The sequence below is a fragment of the Diaphorina citri genome, unplaced genomic scaffold (genome assembly GCF_000475195.1).
Source record: "Diaphorina citri unplaced genomic scaffold, Diaci psyllid genome assembly version 1.1 scaffold156, whole genome shotgun sequence".
Taxonomy (NCBI): domain Eukaryota; kingdom Metazoa; phylum Arthropoda; class Insecta; order Hemiptera; family Psyllidae; genus Diaphorina; species Diaphorina citri.
The window spans coordinates 197,205-220,677 of NW_007377593.1; the positions used below are offsets into that span (position 1 = coordinate 197,205).

General features: G+C 40.3%; 1 protein-coding gene across 1 annotated transcript in view; it reads left to right on the forward strand.

Moving 5' to 3' along the window:
* LOC113465319 (furin-like protease 1) overlaps positions 1-23,473 on the forward strand; it is a 26,957-nt gene continuing 3,484 nt past the window's right edge. Inside the window, exons 1-13 of the mRNA XM_026820546.1 lie at positions 1-51; positions 5,781-5,909; positions 6,401-6,477; positions 6,792-6,798; positions 7,418-7,516; positions 7,834-7,979; positions 8,453-8,547; positions 9,676-9,881; positions 11,311-11,393; positions 14,855-15,147; positions 17,053-17,153; positions 17,475-17,661; positions 21,235-21,291. Coding sequence (XP_026676347.1) covers positions 1-51; positions 5,781-5,909; positions 6,401-6,477; positions 6,792-6,798; positions 7,418-7,516; positions 7,834-7,979; positions 8,453-8,547; positions 9,676-9,881; positions 11,311-11,393; positions 14,855-15,147; positions 17,053-17,153; positions 17,475-17,661; positions 21,235-21,291 — 1,531 coding nt within the window. The remainder of the gene's footprint in view (positions 52-5,780; positions 5,910-6,400; positions 6,478-6,791; positions 6,799-7,417; positions 7,517-7,833; positions 7,980-8,452; positions 8,548-9,675; positions 9,882-11,310; positions 11,394-14,854; positions 15,148-17,052; positions 17,154-17,474; positions 17,662-21,234; positions 21,292-23,473) is intronic.

Consider the following 23,473-nt stretch of genomic DNA (forward strand, 5'->3'; position numbering starts at 1 on the left):
ATGGCTATGCCGCTGCCCATAGACATGTTTGGTTCTTCTGTCTTCATGATCGTTGAAATCCAGGAGATTTTCTTCCGCCCATGTAGCCATTGACCGGTTTTCACGTGTACCCTCGCCAGGAGCCCTCACAGGGTGCTATCAGTCGGGCCAACTGAACCCAGGTTTTTTTACGAGGTTGTTACTCCTCCCCCTATAGTTCCAATAATAGTCACAATTTATTAGATAGGTAGGTAACAATATTGCGCAATAACCTAAAATGACAATAATAACACAATGTATAAGGTTGGTATAATTGTCTATTTTTAACTTCACTAAACTTCAAACTAAGTTAGGTACCTTTTAAGTACCTATGGTGGTAAGTACCTACAGTATAAGTAAGGGTAAGTAGACCACCCCTCTCCTCCTCTCCCAATCGACGTTCTATTTTGCGACAAATTTTAATTAATTACAAATTGCACAACAAAAGTTGATTCAATTTAGTTTCATTACAAGAAACAAGTATAAAAGTACAGGAGTAGTAATGCTTTCCATTTGCTTAATACCTCTTCAATACTACAGTCGAACCTGTCTAATTGATGGAAATCCGGCAATTTTTTTCCCTCTTATCCAGGTTTCCCATTTAGACGTGTCCCAATTAGACAGGTTTGACTGTAGTACCAACCTCAATTTTGTACAGTTGACAAACTTTAATTAGAGAATTTCTGACCCTTTGGACCGAGGCTGAAAAGTCTCTTTACTCCCACAGTCTAAACTAGAAGAGCGGTGACAGTAAAATCGAAAACTGAAATCAAGAATAATAATAAACTGAATATTAATCAAATTAGGTAGGTACAATGGTACATAGGTACTGATTTTCTTTAATCACGATCGAATAAACTACGGGCTAAAAAATTTCCGGAGGGACGGGCCCGGCTTGTTTCTATCTTTTGCTGCATTTGAAACGGTAGTAAAGTCAATATTGCTAGTCGTAAGGGATAGGAGTATAGGAGTCAATATTGCAACTTGCAAGGGACTTTACTTTCAGCCTCCCTCACGTACGTATGTATACCTTCAATCTTATTTTCTTTTTTTTTCTTTGTGAGGGAAAAATAGTCGACGGAACGTAAGAAATACCGCAAGTCATGGAAAACAAACCTTCAATCTTTTTTTCTTTGTGAGGGATAAGAAATACCGCAAGTCATGGAAAACAAACCCTTCTCTCACTAAACTGAAGGGGGTTTTTTTTTTCTTTCTTTTTTCAAGAGCTTTGACAGAGGGAACTGTAACTGCCAAGGTCTTATCGTCCTTCTCCTTTTCCTCTTCCTTCTCCTTTTCCTCTTCCTTCTTCTTTCTCAAGTTCTTCGTCCTTTCCTTTTCCTCGCCCTCTGTTCCTTCTCCTTCTTCTTCTTCTTCTTCTTCTTCTTCTCACCTCTTCTTCATATCTACTCATTCTCTTTTGATTGGAATTGGAAGGTCATTTTGTCTTTTGATAATTGTAGGGTCAAAGTCGGACCCATCGAACTTTTACCCTATGATATCACTTTAGGGAGGGAAGGTTTCAAGGGAATGTTAAAAGTCATTCTCCCAGCCTAGAATAAATAAAGTGTTTTGCAATTTAAAGGGAAAAGTAATACATATAATAGAAGAGTAATATTGAATATTGCTCCTTTGCCTCTATGTAGTTATTTCATGTTTGTAAATAATCCTCGTTTCGAAGCTTTCATGTTAGTGCTTAAGAAACACCATTAATACCTATCAACCTTTTTTTTTTCTCTATTTCTCTCTCTCTCTCTATCCCCTCTCCCCCCCCCTCTCCCCTTCCTATAGAAGAGTAATATTGAAAATTGCTCCTTTGCCTCTATGTAGTTATTTCATTTTTGTAAATAATCCTCGTTTCGAAGCTTTCCTGTTGGTGCTTAAGAAACACCATTAATACCTATCAACCTTTTTTTCTCTATTTCTCTCTCTATAAGTTAAGCATTAGCTTAGGAGATCGTTTTTATTGTACATCAATTTTAAAATAATAAATAAATGGTTATATTCAATCAATCAATCTCTCCCTCTGAAATCCTCTCAACCTCTATTTCGCTCTATTTCTCTCTCGCTCTCTCTCTCTCTCTCGCTCGCTCTCGCTCTCTCGCTCTCTCTCTCTCTCTCTTTCCCTCTCCGATAGTAGAACGAGACGAATTCGCGTTTAATTAACGACAGAAACGGCGAATGTTGATTATTTTCATAGAAATACAATATCCCAGGTACATAGGTAATGTAGATATTGTTACGTATACGTGGGCGTGATCGGGTTCGTAAAAGATTAGGGCTAGTAAAAACACTCGCGAATTCGTTTATTTAAATCTTTCTCTCTCTCTCTTTCTCTCTTTCTCTCTCTTTCTCTTTCTCTCTCTCTTTCTCTCTCTTTCTCTCTCTCCAACGAATGTTTCTACCTCCTCTTTCTATTTTCCCCTTTCTTTATCCTCTCGTCTCTCTTCTCCATCATTTCTTCTCTCTCTCTCTCTCTCTCTCTCTCTCTCTCTCTCTCTCTCTTCTATATATTAATGGGGCCGCCTCTCTCTCTCTCTCTCTCTCTCTCTCTCTCTCTCTCTCTCTTCAATATATTAATGGGGCAGCCATGTTGCGCACTACTGGTTGTCATGACAACAGTTATCCGATGACACACATATACAGGGTGACCTCTAACATCTAAATATACAGGGGGTAGCAAGCTAGCAAGAGTCGAAGTGGAGAGTAAGGGGAACTGTTGCATTATGGGATAAAACTATTCAAAGGTCGACTTGTACGTAAAAGGTTGTAAAAAAATTTCAAATCTGAAGTTAATAAAACACCGAAAACGCACCTTTAAAAGGTCGAAAATTCAATTTTTATTTGCCGTCATCGCGTAACTACAGCACGGGTATTTTCAAATCAATTTATCTCGGGATCTAGACGTCGTAGAATAAAAAGAAAAATTCCCTCTTCTTCTTCGCCTTTTCCCATGTTCAGATGGGGTCGGCGTTTGTCGTCGGCCTCTCAATCAGCTTTAGAGTGATCACTTTGAGGGACAGGCTACAAATCAAGGTAACTAGGCTGGCGACAAAATTTTTAGAAGTGCCCAAAATTTTTTTGGGGGTTGATAAAAATCAGCATCGCCCGAACAGCTTTTTACGATTTATGAAAGTTAAATATATATGAAAGTTAAATATAAGAATTTTTGTTCCTCTAACGCCGATATTATTCCCCATGTAATATGAAATTTTTAATAACATGTCCATGTCATACTCTCATAGGTAGGTAGGTATTAGTTATATATATTACATTCTGACTCTGGGAGTTGATGCGTTGATAGGCTGTGGTGTTTCCAAAGTGCCCATATTGTTCCATCACATCCCCATTATTCCCCATGTAGGTAATATGAAATTTTTAATAACACAGCTTGTAAACTGTCGTAGGTAGTTTTATATTGCTTTTTGACTTCGGGGGGTGAATCTTGTTGCTGAAATTTTGCCAGTGAATTTTCAATGAGACAAAGTTTAAATAATTCACAGGTAGATGTTTTGCGAAAACAACCTCATTTTACTTTCGATTTTTTCCTTCTTTTGTTCCTGATTCTTCTCTTTACTAGTTTACTTCCTTCCTCTTTTTCCATATTTTTCTTTGTTTCCTCCTCTAAATAACAGACTTGGATTTTTGCGGAAACAACCTCTCTTCTTTTTTTTTTTTCCTTTTTCACCCTCTTTCTCCGTACTCTTTTTCTTCTTTTCCGTCTCTTACGTCTTTTCCTTCTCATCTTTCTTCTTCTCTCCTCCTTTTCTTCGTCCTTTTATCCTTATCCTTCGTCTCGTCTCTTCCTACTTCTTTTCTTTTTCTTTATCCCTCTCCTCCTCTTTCTCTTTTGTCTCTTGTCTCCTCCTCCTCCTTCTCATTTTTCTTTTAGTTAAGGAAAGCTGTGTGATGTTCACACCAGATTTATCCTACTTTTCTCTTCCTTCTTTCTCTTCTATTCCTCCTCACGTCCGGGAATAAACAACACCCTCCCCCTTCACACTGTATTCTACTTTTTATTAAATATACTTTGGGTCCTTTTTCCCTAAGGGAATACAATGAATACATTATTTGACAAAAGGGATACTTTATTTTGTTATTATTATTTTCTGATAGAAACATGTTTCGGAAAAGTGTCGAGCTCCGAAGTGTACAGTAGAACCTCGATTATTTCAACTAATTGGGACCGAGGGTAGTTGAAATAATCGAAGTTCTGTATAAAACAATGAAATAAGGGGCAAAATTTAGATACGAAAGAACAAAAAAGGTTTGAACTGATTTTGGGGTTGGAATAATGGAGAGTTGAAATAATGGAGGTTGAAATAATCGAGGTTCTACTGTACGTGTATTGGGCTAAAAATGCTTAAAGGTAGAGAGAGACTCAGACTTGTTTATGGAAATTCCTGTATAGGTATAGATAAAAGGTTTGTGTCCAGCTTTTTTATTATTATTATCATATATTTTTTTATCCCTAAGGGCAACATATCGTTGGGTAGAGGGAACTGTAGCAACGAACACCTTACCGCCCTGAAATTTTGAGAGAATATTTTGTAATGACAAAATAGTATAAAAGCCAGCAGCCGTTCCGAGAATGAACCCTACCGCCCCCGGGCAGAAATCGAACCCACGACCTAGCGTTTACAAGGGCCCGTTTCCCACTTGTCGTGAGGTTCATTCTATTTTTTCCGAATGTTCTGTAGGCAATATAATTGAAACAAGTGTCCCCCCTTCAAACTAAGCTCTTGTTTTATTTTTATTCCCCAAATGTTACAAAATATTATTAATGGGAATATTATTATTATTATTGTTTACATTTTCCTGTCTGCCCCTTTCCGCATATTTGCACCGAAAACTAAGGTGTTATTCGTGTTACCATGACAACCCGTAGCTTGTTTGGGGAGAGGAGGGTACGCATATTTGTACAATGTAGCAAGGTACACATACTTATACGTTGTACATACCTTTACGTACCTACCTACCTGTAGCAAAGTACACATACCCACTTATACTTACACGCTGAAAATACGAGGGTCGTTTGATAAGTTCGTGGACTCGGATACAAACTGAATATTGAACAAATTAGGTAGGTACATAGGTACTGATTTTCTTTAATCACGATCGAATAAACTACTTCTTCTTCTTTGTGTGTCATGTCCGTTAGGTACTGGACGTTGGCGATCAAATTGGCTAAATCATTATTATCCACCACTTTAGCAAACAGCGTTGAATTAGATTCCTGGAACCATTCTCTAAGATTTTGCATCCATGATTTCCTTTTTCTACCTCTTCCCCTACTCCCCTTAACTTTCCCCTTGAGAATACGAAGCAGTATATCATATTTATCTGGGTGTCTCGATATATGTCCAAATTTCCGGAGGGACGGGCCCGGCTTGTTTCTATCTTTTGCTGCATTTGAAACGGTAGTAAAGTCAATATTGCTAGTCGTAAGGGATAGGAGTGTAGGAGTCAATATTGCAACTTGCAAGGGTCTTTACTTTCAGCCTCCCTCACGTAGGTATGTACCTTCAGTCTTATTTTCTTTTTTTGTGAGGGAAAAATAGTCCGCGGGACGTAAGAAATACCGCAAGTCAATGAAAACAAACCCTTCTCTCACTAAACTGAAGGTTTTATTTTATTATTATTATTATTATTATTATTATTATTCAGCAGACGCGCCACCAACCAAGCTAACTAGGCTGGCTTAATGCTGTTTATAGTCTACTCCAGGGTTCATTTCAAAACATAATTTGCCCTGTTTCTTTCAGAATCGAGGGCATGGTTTAGATATGAACGTACAGGGAGCGTGGGAGGAGGGTATTACAGGGAAAGGAGTTGTGATTACCATTCTGGACGACGGACTGGAAAAGGACCATCCAGATCTCATACAAAACTATGTAAGTATCAAAGGTGGCCACACACGCCGAGTCCATAGGTTGAAAATGTTGAAATGGACTGAAACCAATTTAAAACTCATAGTGAGGCGAGAAAATATGCCGGGAGATAATATGCTCGGCCGGAATTCGAACCTAGTACCTCCGGTTTGAGAGCTAGTAGTGCTCTTAATCACTCGGCCACAGAGGTACGTTAATGGCCAAAAATGTTTTTGCAACAATCCAGCAACAATTTCTCTCCAGACTTGTTCTGAAACTTTTTTCCCCCCTAGGATTTATCTTGAAAGGTTTCAACATACGAAACATTTGTTTCGCAACATTTGTGCAACTGCTCGCAACATTTTAACACACTGCTGATGAACAAATATTTCCGGTGTGAACTCGTAGATTCGTATAAGCTCAACCCAACTTTAAGGGCAATTTGCCCTTCGGTGTGTACTAGAGTCTAGACTTGAGGTCTACAGTTCTAACCTTCTACCCTTTCTGTTTCGCAGGATCCTCTCGCCAGCTACGACGTTAACAGTCACGATGACGATCCCATGCCTAGATATGACCAGGTAGATTCTAACAGGCAGCTGCTACATTAGACGCTTGTGGTCTGTGTCGTAGCATGCCCATCCCGTCGTATGCCTCTCATCAGATGGGCGAGAAGAGACACAATACTTCCCAATTAGGGGCTGGGTCAACACGAGAACACCAGAAAGTTACCCGTTGAAATATTTGCAATCGAAAAACGAGTCGGGTAATTCAGTCCTCTCTTCGGTTTTTAGGACGATACAATCTCCGTCCTTTGAATTCTAAATCCGCCCCTGATCTACCTCATAGATTCCTGTGTTGGTGGGTGTTTCAATTTTTAATAACGGATATTGGGGGTTTGACTTGGAGAATGGAAGTCTTTTTAGTGGAAAGATGTGAGGGAGGGGAAGGAAGATGTGGGGGGGGGGAAGGAGGATGTGAGGTGAGGGGTGGATATATTTGCTGCATTTTCCATGAGCCGAGAAAAACGACCGGCAGGGGAATGTACTGTACATAGTGAGGTTTTTGACTTCTTCTTTTTAGTCTTCTCCTTCCTCCTCCTCCTTCTTTTCTCCTCCTCCCCCTACTACTTCTCTTTTTCCTCGTTTTTTTTCTTCTCCTTTTTTTTATTTTTTTCCTTCTTACTTAGTCTTTTGTTTTCTCCTTCTCTTCCTACTTCTCCTTTTACCTTTCCTCCTCTGCTTTATCTCTTCTCCTTTTCCTCTTCCTTCTTCTTTCTCTAGTTCTTCGTCCTTTCCTTTTCCTCGCCCTCTGTTCCTTCTTCTTCTTCTTCTTCTTCTTCTTCTTCTTCTTCTTCTTCTTCTTCTTCTTCTTCTTCTCACCTCTCGTCAAAAATTCTACCCTAGATTCTTCTTCTTGTTTCACAAATAAATAAATAATAAAAATAAATGAATAATACTTAATCGTTAAAGAATAAATAATAATCATGATATGAAGTTTGGATTCTAATCTCGATCTTCTTCTCCTTGTTTCAGATATTTCCAGACCTGTACCATTTAGAACATAAGCACGTTGCCAAGAGATCGGCAGACCCTAGTCACCATCATCATACAAGACTGATATCAGAGCCCGTGGTAAGTTAGCTGGAGGTCCTGGATTCGATTCCCGGAACGGTAGAAGTTTTTACGGGTCTGCGAGGAGTAAACTCCTAAGCTGCCCCGTGAGGACAAATTAGGAGCTAATTTAATTGAGTAACGGACCTGTAGCGGCATTATCAGTGTAATAAGGTTATAAGTGTTATAACGAAGAATTCATTATTTGTCTATAGAGATTTGATAGAGGGAGCTGTAACAATTGAAAGAGTTTTAACAGTAAAGTCCTACCTCACTCGTGATTTAATTTTATTTATTATACATTCATGATTTAATTGGTTGATATTTTCTTCCTTCAGGTGAAATGGGCAGAACAGCAAGTTGTAAAGCGACGCAGTAAGCGCGGCTTTCTCAAGATGCCGCGGACAGTAGCTGTGACGCGGACCAAACATTCGTACAATAAGGGTAGGATAGCCCTCAATGACCCCAAGTGGCCTCAAATGTGGTACCTGGTGAGTAGAATAGAATAGAATAATTAATTGACTAGAATAGACTAATAGAGTTTCTATCCAAACCACCCTGTTTCTATCCAAAAATACACCCTCAATGACAAAAAAAAAACTAGTGAGATCCCCCCTCAAAAACACAATTGTGAAGAAAAAAAAGCCAAGTTTCAATCCAAAATACATACTTAGAAAAAGAAGAAAAGTGAGATCCCCCTCAAAAACACAATTGTGAACCAAAAAAGCCAAGTTCATACTGAAAATGTGGGCCCATAAAGGAACTGATATCAGAAAATTATGGCCAAGTGTGTTCTTTTTTTCTTCAACCTAAGTACCTAGGTACATTTCCCCTTTTTTGTGTGTCTGCCGAAAATGTTGAATCTTCCGTTCCTTCAATCTTGTCTTTTTTCTCAACTTGGCATTATAGAATAGAATAGACCGTGTTAGAATAGAATAGAATTCTATTCTAATGTAGTTCTACCCTAGCTACGACTTATAGCAGTGGATCTTCCTTTGAACATCAGGTGGTGACGACAGATCTGCATCATGACTGTACGAGCAATCATACGGGTGAGTAGACGCGTGTGGTCTGTGTCGTAGCATGCCCATCCCGTAGTATGTCCCTCATCGGATGGGCGATAAGAGAATATAGAAAAAAAGTGTTGTTCGAAGCCGTTTTTATTTCATAATATTGTAATTATACATTTATACACATATGGAGTCTATTCAAAATGAACATACATATGAATTATCTTTTATTTGGAAGAAGAAATTAGAAATTTTATGGAGAAAAATAAAATGATGGAAAATCGAAGATGTTGTTGATTTCCCTTTGCCAGGATACGACTTGTTATGAGGAGGGTAATTCATTATTACTATTACCAATTCTAATTAATCGATTTTTTTTTTTTTTTAAGAGGTTTGACAGAGGGAACTGTAACTGCTATGGTCTTATCGTTTCGAAATCGAAGAGAGAAGGAAGGCAGGTAAGAGGTTTGACAGAGGGAACTGTAACTGCTATGGTCTTATCGTTTCGAAATCGAAGAGAGAAGGAAGGCAGGATAGGAGAAAGCCAGCCGTTCCGAGAACGAACATTATCCCATCAGGATAAAATCCGCCCCGGGCGGGAATCGAACCCGGGCAGAAAGCCAGCCGTTCCGAGAACGAACATTATCCCATCAGGATAAAATCCGCCCCGGGCGGGAATCGAACCCGGGTCTAGCGCCGTTCCGAGAACGAACATTATCCAGGATAAAATCCGCCCCGGGCGGGAATCGAACCCGCGGCCTAGCGCTTACCGCCTCGAGAACGAACATTATCCCATCAGGATAAAATCCGCCCCGGGCGGGAATCGAACCCGCGGCCTAGCGCTTACAATAGAAGTCTTATCGTCCCGAAATCGAAGAGAGAAGGAAGACAGGATAGGAGGAAAGCCAGCCGTTCCGAGAACGAACATTATCCCCGCCCCGGGCGGGAATCGAACCCGCGGCCTAGCGCTTACAAGGCAGACGCACTACCAACTAAGCTAACTAGGCTGGCCTAATTAATCGAAAGGAAAGGAAACACTCATAACACATAACAATGCAACAACCTCTTTACATTAGACTCGTGTGGTTTGTATTTATATTGCTTGTATTACTTGTTATTGTAAAATAAAACAGTGACCAAACCTTAACCGTGCCTTCTCTTTTTCCGCAGGTACCTCGGCCTCGGCGCCTCTGGCGGCCGGCATCTGCGCCCTGGCCCTCGAGGCCAACCCCGGCCTCACGTGGCGTGACATGCAGCACATTGTAGTGGCCACAGCCCGGCCTGCTAACCTGCGGGCTCCCGACTGGGCCACTAATGGGGTAGGCCGTAACGTGTCGCATTCGTTTGGCTACGGGCTCATGGACGCTACGGCAATGGTAATTTGATAATTTTTATTATTATTTATTTTTTATTATTATTACTTTTTTTATAGTTTGAAAGCTAACTTCATTTACAACATAATAAAGCAGGCATGTCAAACTGGCGGCCCGCGGGCCGCATGCGGCCCGCCTGGGCAAATTGTGCGGCCCCCCGCGGCGGTGGGCATTGCGTTCCATTCCTCAGTAGGGGGGGAGTACTGAGTAGTCCATGTCTGTGTTATAAGTACAGTGAGTAGTCCATGCCTAGATATGACCAGGTATATTCTAACAGGCACGGCACGCGGTGTGCAGGAGAGGTAGCCGCTACGGCCAATAACTCCCTGTGCTCGGTGGGCATTGCGTTCCATTCCTCAGTAGGGGGGGAGTACTGAGTAGTCCATGTCTGTGTTATAAGTACAGTGAGTAGTCCATGCCTAGATATGACCAGGTAGATTCTAACAGGCACGGCACGCGGTGTGCAGGAGAGGTAGCCGCTACGGCCAACAACTCCCTGTGCTCGGTGGGCATTGCGTTCCATTCCTCAGTAGGGGGTGAGTACTGAGTAGTCCATGTCTGTGTTATAAGTACAGTGAGTAGTCCATGCCTAGATATGACCAGGTAGATTCTAACAGGCACGGCACGCGGTGTGCAGGAGAGGTAGCCGCTACGGCCAATAACTCCCTGTGCTCGGTGGGCATTGCGTTCCATTCCTCGGTAGGGGGTGAGTAGTCCATGTCTGTGTTATAAGTACAGTGAGTAGTCCATGCCTAGATATGACCAGGTATATTCTAACAGGCACGGCACGCGGTGTGCAGGAGAGGTAGCCGCTACGGCCAACAACTCCCTGTGCTCGGTGGGCATTGCGTTCCATTCCTCAGTAGGAGGTGAGTAGTCCATGCCTGTGTTATAAGTACAGTGAGTAGTCCATGCCTAGATATGACCAGGTAGATTCTAACAGGCACGGCACGCGGAATAGGCGAAACTCGAGTCGGGTGAAGACAATACAAAAAAATCTAAATCATGATTTATTTGTGGTGAAGCTGAGAGCTTCTTCACAATTTTTGTGGATATCACAGAATTACTAATAGCCTCCTTTACTAATTCTGACATATCTTGGAATTTTTCTTTTTACACTGGTAATGCCGCCACTGGTCGCTACCCGATTAAAGTAGCTACTCAAATAAATAAATAAAATAAATAAATAAATCTTCTTCAATTGTCCTCACGAGGCTGAGTGCACCCCGAACTCCAAGCACAGAGCCGAAAAAAATCTCGGCTCCGCCAGGAATCGAACCCGGGCCTCCTGCGTGCAAGCCTAGTGTGAACCCCACTCGGCCACGGAGGTGACAATAAGATTTAATAAATATGACTACCTATTTGTATGACTATAAAATATGACTACCTATTTGTTAATCAATCTATGATCATGTTATTGTTTGTGCAACAGGTACGGCTAGCGAGGCAATGGAAGACCGTACCAGAACAGTTTAAGTGTGAAGCGAGTCCTAGTGAACCCAGTGAGATGGAAAGGTGAGTAGTAGGCAGAGTTAAACGGTACATCAACTTATGTGGTGAGAGTGGACCAACAGGATTGATTGATTGATATGGTTCATTTTTTTTTTATTTTTATTATTATTATTATTATTATTATTTTTTTTTAAATATATAATTTGGCTTTCTCCTATCCTGTCTTCCTTCTCTCTTCGATTTCGGGACGGTAAGACCATAGTAGTTACAGTTCCCTCTGTCAAACCTCTTAAAAAAACCACCGAGTTTAACATAACAAAGAGAAAAGAAAGAGAGGTACCGTGCCCAAATACCGGGGTGTAAATCAGTCTTCACTTGAAGCGGGCCCGGGAGTCAAGTTTCGGTCAGAAGATACATAAAACTGTGGGGTCACACCTTTTACAAGCCTCTCACTATCAGGTAAACCTGATCAGGTGCACCTGATAGTGAGTGGCTGGTCCTTTGAACTGTGGGGGTTAACTAAGTTAACTTGTAAACGAGCAGTAGGACGTAACATATTTAGCAAGTTAAACAAGACTATCTTAAAGAAGCACTTTTTTACTTTCTATTTTCCAGAAAAATAACAATAGTCAATCTCAAGCATTAGATAACAATAACAATATTTTTTTTTTTTTTTATTTTTCTAAATTAATCAAGGTAACATGGACAGTAATTATTTTATTGGATATGGTATAATAAATGTTTACAGTTACAGCAAAAGACTTGACTATTTAAAATAACTGCTCGTTTACTAAAAGAAACTAATCTCCCCTGATCTAGGTAATTGACACTTTGAGGGTTTGCATGCTTTACTTTATTATTTATTTTTCGAAGTTAATGTGGCCCCCATCAACTACGTTGTAAATGTGTTTAAATTTTAAATTTCATTTCGATAGACCAGTGTGACACCCCATCTATCTTATCTTATGGAAAATCATTTTGATAGACCAAAAATTGAAGCTTTACAAACGACCTGAAATTGAATCAAAAAAGAATTAAACTGAACATGGAAATTTTACTAAGACGTTGAATAAAAATAAACAAATTGAACAACATAGAACAACAAATAGACCGAATCCTGAAGCTTTACTGAACAAACAAAAGATTTAAATCGGCCAAAAAAGAACTGAGAAATTTCGGGGTTCAAAAAAATTGACAGATAATCTAATGCTTTTGTACATAAACAGCATCGGGGCTGGAACCAAATTTTGGCCAAAGCAGGGACTTTCGAAAGCCACCTGTGGCTATACAGAGGGCTAGGTTGGGGCTAGGCTTGAAAAATGGATGAAGGTTGGAATCAATTTTTCCTCGTTTTTTCAAACATAGCCCAGCCTAGCCATGTGTAAAACCATCTCATTGTTGGTTTTTTGGTTCCAATCCCAGATTTTTCCCTTCCTTATACAAATTCAGGTCGTGTTTTCCTTCTCAACATTTTCGACTCATTTTCAAGCAATAGGAGTTTAAACAATCTGATTGGTTGATTGAAACTTTTTTAGCCAATCAAGTTGCTTGGTCCAATAAACCAAGATAAAACTCACATTGTGGTCCTGGCCAGGAAAATTTTAAATAATAATAATAATAATAATAATAAATAGGAGGTTTTAATTTCAAAAAATGACAGTAGGGTGCATGATGCTTGTATATCGTGTAAAAAGTTCGTTTTTATCTTTCAAGATGGCGCCCTCGGATTTTTTTTTTTTTTTTTTTTTTGTAATAAAGGGTTACAATCAATACACCTCCAAGCAAAGGCCTAACTTTTAGGAGGTGGGATCTCCTCTTTTAACTACAATTTAATAAATAATATGACTACGATTTATAAATAATATAAGTTCCGATGAAGAAGCCTAAGGGTCGAATTTTAAAACCGGATTACCTTTTAGGGGCGGTTAGGCTTAGAGTGTTCGGAGAGGTTTTAAGAATTTTTTTTTTTAAACTACTTTCAGTTCCTGTCTTAGTCAAACTAATTGTCCAACATTACTTTCCCACATAGAATAGCTCTCCTAGAAGCTAATCCTGACCAGGATTAAATGATAATCCGAGTTTAAAATTCGGCCCTTAAACTCTCATCCACTCTCACCTTGTCTACACTGTGCCCGAGTTGTTGCAGTTGTTCCACCCGATGTCTGGTCTGAATGTACGGGTTGTACCGCGCCCTGATAGCCCGCATAGAGGTGGGTTCATAGCCTGTGTAGGACTGGGTGGAATATTCAAAGTCTGAATCAGGGCCACCAGGGCAGTAGACACAAATGTTACCCGTCATGTTAATGTGGGGACAGCGGTGAGGCTTGCACATGACAGCGACCACAGCAATCTAGTGAATCAAACATGAATATTGAGAAAATTCAATATGTTTGTCAATGGTTTGTTCAAGGTAAATTAATACAATGTAGCAAGAACCAACATGAAAAATGTTGATAGACAGAGCTCTTATGAATGAGGTATACGAATCAACAAACAAATTTACCCTTCTTTTCATTACAAGTACATAAGTTGAAATTGATGGTATAATTAAGGTGATTCTGAATGAACAATTTGCTGTCTACAGCAAGTTCTCAGTAGACAAAATATTCTTTGTTTCCTCATACTTTTGATGTTTCATGCACTTCATTTCAGGAGTTGACCACTACAATACCTACCCCACTTGCTGTACGAATAGGTTTAGCTTTTAGCTTGGGTAGCAATATTTTCTTAGCTTCGGCTGGTACTGCAGCAATGATATCCACAAGTCTTGGTTATTTTTTATATAATTTAACAATAAAAAATCTGGTTTTAACATCACACGACTTTCCTTATCCTACTGAATGATGCTTATTTGGGTGTTCTCCTAACCTAACTTTTACAATATCTCTAACCGTTTTGTCGCTATAGCTGAAAACCGCTAAAAAACGGTCGAAATCTGTCCAAAAGCGGTCAAAAGGAAAGTAAAAAAGGCTCCCAAGCTAAGGACCTAACTTTTTGGGAGATGACTCTTCCATGTATTCATATCTCTGTATAGTGAATATTTTTCCCATCTAGCCTAAGATAGGGTTTACATAATAAATAAGCATAATTTTCCTAACAATTTCACATGGTAATAAACAGGTAGGTACATATAAAGGGAAGGAGAGGGTGAGACGAAATGAGAGAAACGGTTAATTGGCAAGTTCGCGGGTGATATAATGTTGACAATTTGTTGAAAATGGGTCTGTTCTATGTTTCGTTAACTGATTCATCATAACTCTCGAACGATTTATCCAACTTTGATTGTAGAATATAGTTCACTAAATCATTAGAGTACTCCAGTGGCGTAGCGTGTAGGTAGGGCGTGTATGGCGGCCATACAACTCAAAAGTTCACTCAAATGCCCATAAACATTAATGGCATGTACTGTGATGGGACTTGGTAGACCTGTGCATGAGCCCTACAACGCCTTACACTTGAATTTAGACCACGCTACGCCACTGGAGTACTCTAAAAGCACTTCAACACTACCCCTCCCATTTCAGACCGATCCCGGCCAAAAGTTCCATCCGACTCAAGCTAGACGTAACAGAGTGTCCTCACGTGAACTATCTGGAACATGTCCAAGCCCGGGTTACACTGTCAGCCCATCGCCGCGGCGACCTCCAAATAGTCCTGGTATCCCCGGCCGGCACGCGGGCCACTCTACTGGCCACACGGCCGCACGATTCGTCCAAGGCCGGGTTTAACGCGTGGCCTTTTATGTCCGTTCACTCGTGGGGGGAACAGCCGTTCGGCTCCTGGTACCTGGAGATCCACAACGAGGGACGATACTTTGGTGAGTTGACAAGGAGTTAATTTTTGTCCTTTGGTGAGTTGACAAGGAGTTAATTTTTGTCGTTCGGGAAAAAATCGTGTCGTGCCTGGTGGGAAAACTCTTATTTAAATTACATTGCTTACAGGACTTTCGGCAAAAAATCGTGTGAATCTCATGACAAGTGAGAACGGGGGGCTTTAAGGCTTCGGAACTTTTTTTTATGAACATTAATTTTATGCTACTGAGGCTAATCGGGATCATTCAGACTGGAGGCCGCAAAGTGGATTTTAAACTTCGTTTAAGTTTTAATCTCAGTTTAAGCAATCTAATTGGGAGAAAATTGGGAGAATGGGAGAATAAAAAAATTACTATGCATTTATTATTTGTTACTAATCTCTTATAAGTTATAATTTACTCAAAAAAGGCTAATTATAAAGTTGGTATGTATTTCTTGTTACTAACCCTTGTACCGCCCCTGCCTTTCTGCGCACGCTGCTATTTGGATAGGCCGCGCTATGGTTCACCTCTGGGTGCTACTCCTGTACGGGACCAACACCCCGCCCAACTTCGCCCCCACCCCCAGCCCCGTTCCGGCTGTCATTAGCAATCTATTCCCCACGGGCCAACCCGCGCCGGGGCGGCCCAAAACGCCCAAGCCACGAAAGAAACCCAACGTGGGCGGGCCGAAATTGAACGGCGGGAAAATGAATATTTTGGGTGGGAAGAGTGATAAGTTGGGCGAGCTGAAGAATACCCTGAGTGGGAAGGGCGATTTGAAGAAGCTGGGCGATTTGAAGAAGCCCGAAAAGCCGGAGCTGAAAAAGTCGAAAAAGCCGAACCGGAACAACAAGAACCGCACGGGCGGATCGGCCCGGAAATCGCTCACGGTGTACGTGCCCAAAACCGCCCGCCCCGGGGCCATCCTTCCGCGCGGCCCCGTGAGCCAGCCTGAGGAAGATGTGGGTCTGATCTACCTCGCTCCCTTCCCGGACGCGCCTGTCCGGGGGAGTCTCCTACTCAAATACCCCCGGGTGGAGCAGCTGTTTGAGTTGCCCAATTATAGTAATTTTGACATCCTGGAGGCGTCGATGCAGCTGGAGCCGAAGCAGTTTCCTGAGAGTAGTCTCAGGCAGAGTAAGAAGGGAACGGAGACACGTGTGAATAAAGGCAAGCTGGAGACCTGTTAGATGTGGTGAAAATTAGAAAAAGGTGGACCAGTGGACTCGTGAACAATATTAGGTTTATTCATCCATTGGATTATGATGTAAATTTGTCCACTCTTAGTTCACTAAAATCGAGTTTCGTATACCTCAGCGAAATGAATCCATGTGCGCTGCTTTTTTTAGGGGAAAGTAAGCTACCTACATAATAGGAAAATTGTCTAAATATTCAATGGTTTTGGTTAGATATTCTTGAGAGTTCAGTACTACGGTCTGTACATTAATTAGACTTACTTTACTATGGACACTCGTCGCTGTGTTGAAAGTCCAGAAGAGGTTGGGTGGTAGAACAGCCTCGGTAGACAGTAAAAGTACACTTCCACCTAACCTCTTCTGGTCTTTCATCACAGCAACGAGTGTTGACGATAAAGTAAGTCTATTCAATGGTAGTAACCAATTGGTCTTATTTCTTAAACACAATCCTCTAATCACACACTCGTATTTATGAACAAGAATGATCGTTCTTAGATCAGTCTCAAGTCAAAATTGACCAATCAAATGCCTTGAGATTATGCTTAGCACGAACTTAAGAGCCAGCATTTTGTTCATAAATATGGGTGACAGACTCACACATTGATACTAGATTCGTAGAAGCTTAACCCATCGTTTTGGGCTGTTTGCCCCTACATACCCCTAGGGTTCACCCTCAGTGTCGGCTTTTTAGTTTCACATATATGCTAACCCCTGCTCTCTGTCTCTCCCACAGCTCAATCCACTGCCTGGTCCCTGGTTCTTCACGGGACCGAGACCGCGCCTGTGACCCTGGACAACAAGCCCGTCCTAAAGTCCCCTCCCCTGACTCGTAACATCAGCGCGGACAAAGCTTCAATGGTAGTAACCAATTGGTCTTATTTCTCAAACACAATCCTCTACTCACAGACTCACACATTGATAATAGATTCGTAGAAGCTTATCCCATCGTTTTGGGCTGTTTGCCCCTACATCTTGTGACCCCTAGGGTTCACCCTCAGGGTCGGCTTTTGAGTTTCACATATGCTAACCCCTGCTCTCTGTCTCTCTCCCACAGCTCAATCCACTGCCTGGTCCCTGGTTCTGCACGGGACCGAGACCGCGCCTGTGACCCTGGACAACAAGCCCGTCCTAAAGTCCCCTCCCCTGACTCGTAACATCAGCGCGGACAAAGCCTCTCCTTTCCCCATACCCGATGTGTTCAACGGCCTAGGCAACCCCAGTGGGGTCGGAGGCGGGGGCAGACTCTCCCAACGGACTGGGATCACCTCAGGGGGGGAGGCGGGGGCCGCGGAGTTTACCGACGCCCAGAACGGGGCCTGCAAGCTGACGCCGGTCTGCGTAGGTTTGTGCACTTTGTTTATTTTGTTGACGAGGGGCTGGGGTCCTATGGGGTTCCAGGGTTGGGGTCTAGGTAGGTTGGGGATGGTGAGATAATCCCCCGCCCCTTAGGGTTTGAGTTTTGAACGCGGGAGATGTTTCTTCCAGTGGGCCGACTGATTTATATCGAGGCCGATATTTGGACACGCTACCGTTATCCATGTTTTATGGGACGCCCAGATAAGAGGTGTTTTTCCCCTGTGGCCGAGTCAAGGCTGATTTATATCCGAGGTCGATATTTGGGCACGCTACCGTTATCTCAGCGCTCGGCAGTGCGCCAGGCCAAGTTCCAGTATCGATGTTTCGGGTCACGGTTTGAGGACTGAGGTTAGCGTCAAACCAAGTGAATCAAGCAATCTGATTGGTTGATTTTTAAACTTTGGATGAAAACATTAATTAATATCAAGCCTTGGAATAAATTTGCCTTAGAGGAATTGAAAAAAAAAAAAAAAAAAAAAAAAAAAAAAAAAAAAAAAAAAAAAAGAAAGTAGAAGAAATGATTCTGCTTTATTTGTACTCAATCCATCATAATTTTCCAAGATTTTCAGTACAATCACCAAAAGTTTCGGTAATTATTCAGATCAGAAGCTACGACAGTGAAAAAGAAAGCTCCTTTTTGTGTTCAACCTAACCCTACAATAGCACTAATCACTGCTCTAATTGTGAAACAAAACTTTTTTGCGTTTAACCTAACCCTATAATAACACTGGTCACTGCTCATTTGTGCCAGTTCTTTTGGTAGCGATCACTCTAAAGTTTTAGAAAGAGTGCCCATTTTATTTGTAATGCCCAGTTGTAAAAAAAATGCCCTTTTGTTTGTGGTTATGTACAGGGTTGGGATAGGCAAGGTTGCTAAACTAACCTTGTTTTTAAGGTACCACTCCCATGCCAAACTGTAGAAACTATGTCCTGTCTCAACTCAACTCCGTACATAACCACAACCTTACTCATCACAGACATTATTAATTTTCGAGGGTTTTTCAAACCACTATAATATCGTGTCAGTAAAATACGTCTACTAATACCATGTCTGTTTTGTGGGGAGTGTTTTTGTTTTCTCTGTTGAGTTTTATAGGTCGACCATCTTGTTTCTTGTGTCCTTCCTTGGTGTCCGTTAACCCCCGGGGCCTAAGCTTTTCCTATTAACCTTCTGCACCTTCCAAGTGGCCCCCCAGCCAGCCCGCTAAAGCACGGTCGCATGGGTGAGTTGCATGATTAATATTATTTTTTCTTAGATTACTTGCCCTTCCTTGTAAATATATTTTATTTAGCCTCGTAATATTTTGTGGTTTTGTTTTATTTTATTGTTTAACTTGCCCGTAATTTATGAGTGTTTCCGTGAACTGTGGAACTCTCATTCGGTAAAATGGTTGCTAAGCGGGTTGTAAATCTAAAGAAAATTAATCAAAAACAATTTTATTAAAGCGCTGCACTTACATACTTTTAGATTGAGAGATTGACTCGTTAATCATGCATGGAAACTAAGGTCTGTACAAAGTAAGAAAAAAAAAGTTTTATTTGTGTCATGCTGTACGAGTAAAGAAAGGAGCCTTCTGATTGGTTCAAAGGTTTTCGCAGCTGTGTCATCCAGTTTTTTTTTTTTTTTACTTTGTACAGACTGTAATTATTGGTAGCGTTTTGAATAAATTGCACCCACTTGTACATATTCATGATGTAGAATAAATTTAATTGAACGAGAAGGAAATTGAACTTCTGCATTAATGGCCAGATTCACAAAGTGAGTTTAAACTCAGGTTAGGTAAAGTTTAACTTTTGGATCAAGCAATCTTATTGGTTGTTGTCAAAAAAATTCAGCCAATCAGTCTGCTTGTTTAATCCACGAGTTTAAACTCACTTTGTGGACCCGGTCATTGGGCACAACACGAACGGATAGTGTGAATCTTGATTTTTGTACCTCTTTTTTATTATTATTTATTACATATTGATTTATTTTTAATAATAATAATAATAATAATAGTGCTTATTTATACTGCTCGCATAGGACTGAAAAGTCCCTTTACTCCAGCAGTAGGCTACTACTATTATTGTGGTCAAATTCTCAAATTATATGAGGATAAAATTCCATACCTCGGCTGGGATTGAACCCACGCCCTCCTGTTTAACAAGCGAGCGTCTTGACCACTACACCACCGAGGTAGGTTGAACATACTCATATTAGGTACCTATGTTTAAATTCTCATTAAATTAGTACCATTATTACACGTATTACCTTTCGAGAAATAGGTGAAGTAGATAGTTATATGTACCACCTACATTTTGGTGGAGATGCCAAAATTACCGCTCAAATTTTCTCTTCACCCCTTTACACCAAAACTGGTCTAAACATTTTGTCTGCTCATAATTAGGTATCTTCTCGGAAGTAGGTATGAAGTGAAAGGTAAACCCAAATCTGAAATGTTTCTTCATTTGGGATTGCATTGTGAGGTATGGAATCCTCCCTTGTACCTAAATACCCCTTAGGTACCCTGTCCTAATATTATGTAGCGTACTTGGAAATTCCCTGTGGAACTCATAAGCGGTTTCCTTAACAACAATATTCCCTATTGCTACATATTCCCTATTATGTTACATATTCCCTATTTTGTAAAGTGTGTTATCACTCCATTATTATTGGTGGTCAGGGCGTTTTTAGGGGGTCCGTCCGGGGCTATTTGACCGGGCGCGGGCTTTTCGAGGGACCCGGAACCAGCTTTTTCAAATAATAATAATAATAATCGCCTATTATGCCTTGAGAAATCCTTGAAAATATTGATGGAATTAAAGGAATATTTCTATAGGATAAAAAAAATGTTAGAAAAGCCCCATTTTTGAAGCTATCACCCCGAGCCCCGGTTAGCCTGAGAGCGCCCCTGTTGATGGAAAGGGGAACTCCATGTGAGGGCGAACATGCTGAATTTCTCTCATATAACTTCTCACGTTTTTGGTCGGTTTGCAACTTTTGACCTGATGGTACAGTGGTTCGTTGCTTCGTTGGTTTGGGTATCTTATGCTAAATGATCCTGAATGTAGGTCACATGAGACTATGAGAGTTATGGTGAATGTTCAGGGAAGGACTGTGCATTCATGTATTGTGTAGGCAAGAAACTTTGGGGAAGGAAAGGACTGTGTATGTTCCATTGTGGAGGCAGGTACATATTTTCAGGGGTCATCTCCCGACTTTGTGCTACTAAAAGTCGCTATACAACGTTTCAATGTACGACAGACCTAAGCATTTTAGATTTACCTAGAGGTCCTAGGTGATTGTAAATAATTGTACAGGTAATTCTAATTGTAATAACTAATAACGTTGACTACTAGGTAGCTGAGGGCTTTGTGGTTGCTTGTAGGTATTTCAAGCATGGACCATTGTACTATGCTTTCTAGTTGACCTGCATGAAAAAAAAAAAAAAAAAAAAGAGGTACCTATGGCTATAATATTTCTTGAAAATCCCTTTATAAAACGTCCTCTAATTCAATCCAATCTTTTATCTTTATTGTCCTCTAATTCATGTGTATTTGTTTGTTTGTCTGCTTTCAGAGTGTGGTCCAGGGTATTTCCTCTATGATGGAAAGTGTACAGTCAAATGTCCTGTAGGTAAGTATGTCACTTTAGGGTCAAAATTAGGTAGGTATTCAAAAATGGAGGAGTTGCCATTGGGAAAATATTTTTAATAAAAGGTCGATTCCTACGTAAAAAGTTGTGAAAAATCCAAATCTGAGGTCAAAACTCCGAAAAAGTAACTGTAAAAGGTCGAAAATTCAATTTTCATTTTCCGTTCTAATGAAAAAGTTCAAAGAGTTGTGACGTCAGATTTCACGTCAAAATGCGCAGTCAAAACTCTATTGTACTTTCGGGGTCTCCTAAAACTCATGGTTCAAATGGGTGTACAGTGTGGTAGTGTTATTAAGTACCGTCAAAATCAAACCATTGGGACCGTGTTGTCCCACCTTGTATATTTAAAGAAGGGTCATTGTCTAATCTGTACTCAATAGTGGGTCTTCTTTCTTAGGCCTCCTCGTTTAAAGTTTATCCTACATTGAAGAGCAAAATTATTCGGGCTTGTATTTTTTATTTTTTTTTTTATTATTATTATTATTTTATTTTTATTTTTATTATTTTTTTTTTTTTTAAGTCCCGTTAAGTGCTAAGGCTGACATACTTATACTTATTCTGTACTTAAAAAGTACTTTTTTGTTTTTGCCTCTTTGGAACAAAATGGTTGAAAGTGTTTTTAAACTTAAAAGAAGAAGAAAAGCCCACCAACCCTCCGAGTACACCTAGCTTATCAAGAGCTTTAGATCAACAGCTTTAAATCATGAACATTGATATTATATTTAAATTAATATCTAGTATACGTACCTATATTATTTATCTATATTTAGAACTTAGGTACGTAATTTTTTATATACATACATTGCTCTAGAAAGGTGTGTCCACACGTAGTCAATCGGACATCGATCGACGACCGTCGACTATGTGTGGACATACCTTAAGATTCCATCGTATTTGTCTGCATACTTTTGTATGTAGAGATATATATTGGAGTCAATTTACACATGGGGTGTTCAAACATTATCGTACCAAACTTGAAGGATTGATTGATTTATGGGTTCAAAATGAGACTTTTTTTTTGAACAGGGGTCCGTAATTGGTCTCACTTTGAACTAGAGGGTTTCCCAGTCGAACGAAAAAAAAAAAAAAAAAAAAAAAAAAAAGTTCCTTTTAGAGAAGAATGTCTTGGAAAAGATACATCACTGTAGAATGCCTTGGAAAACATGCATCGCTGTAAAATTCCTTGGAAAACATACGTCGCTGTAGAATTCCTTGGAAAACATACGTCGCTGTAGAATTCCTTGGAAAACATACGTCGCTGTAGAATTCCTTGGAAAACATACGTCGCTGTAAAATTCCTTGGAAAACATACATCGCTGTAAAATTCCTTGGAAAACATACGTCGCTGTAGAATTCCTTGGAAAACATACATCACTGTACTTAAAATTCCTTGGAAAATATACGTCTAAAATTAATCGAGAAGAATTGGAACTGCCAGATTAAAAACATAATTTGATGTAAAAATCCTCAAGGAAAACTTTGAGGTAAGGATACGATAGAGACCAGTTGCTAGTCTCAAGTCACACGCTATCATGAAGAGACACAGTTGTGGCAGTTTTCGTTAAAGTTTGTGATCTTAAAAAAGATGTATTCTTCTGAATTGTCATCGCACCGCGCTGACATATTAGGATAAATTGCAATATTGCAATTTATTGCGATATAATTAAATAGATTGCCAATAGTGCCAATCGTAACACATATGTAATCTTACTTACCTATTAAGGCAGAGTACCTAGGTACTCAAGTTAGTGTCCATGAACCCTAGGTATACGTAGGTACATTGTCCCTTATAGGTACCTAGTTATTATTCTAGGACATTTTGCCTACAATTTTGGCACTCTCACTAGGTCAATACTATTGTCTCAATAGACATTGCAATGTCACCTACACTTTTGGCACTTGGTTAGGTATGTCAGTAGTTGTAATGTCACCTATTCCTATGGCACGTAGGTATACATAGGTGCGCTATGCAATGTACCTATTTTTTAACTTGGTGGTCCTGTTGCAATCGAACTAGGTACCTAACTCATAATTATGAGGCTGAGTACTTGGTAATCAATTTCGTAAAGTAGAAAAACTAGCTATTAGGTTAAAACGTACCTGACTGGATAGGTAATTAATGTCATTTAGTAGATAACTAGGTCCCTACCTACTTATATGTATT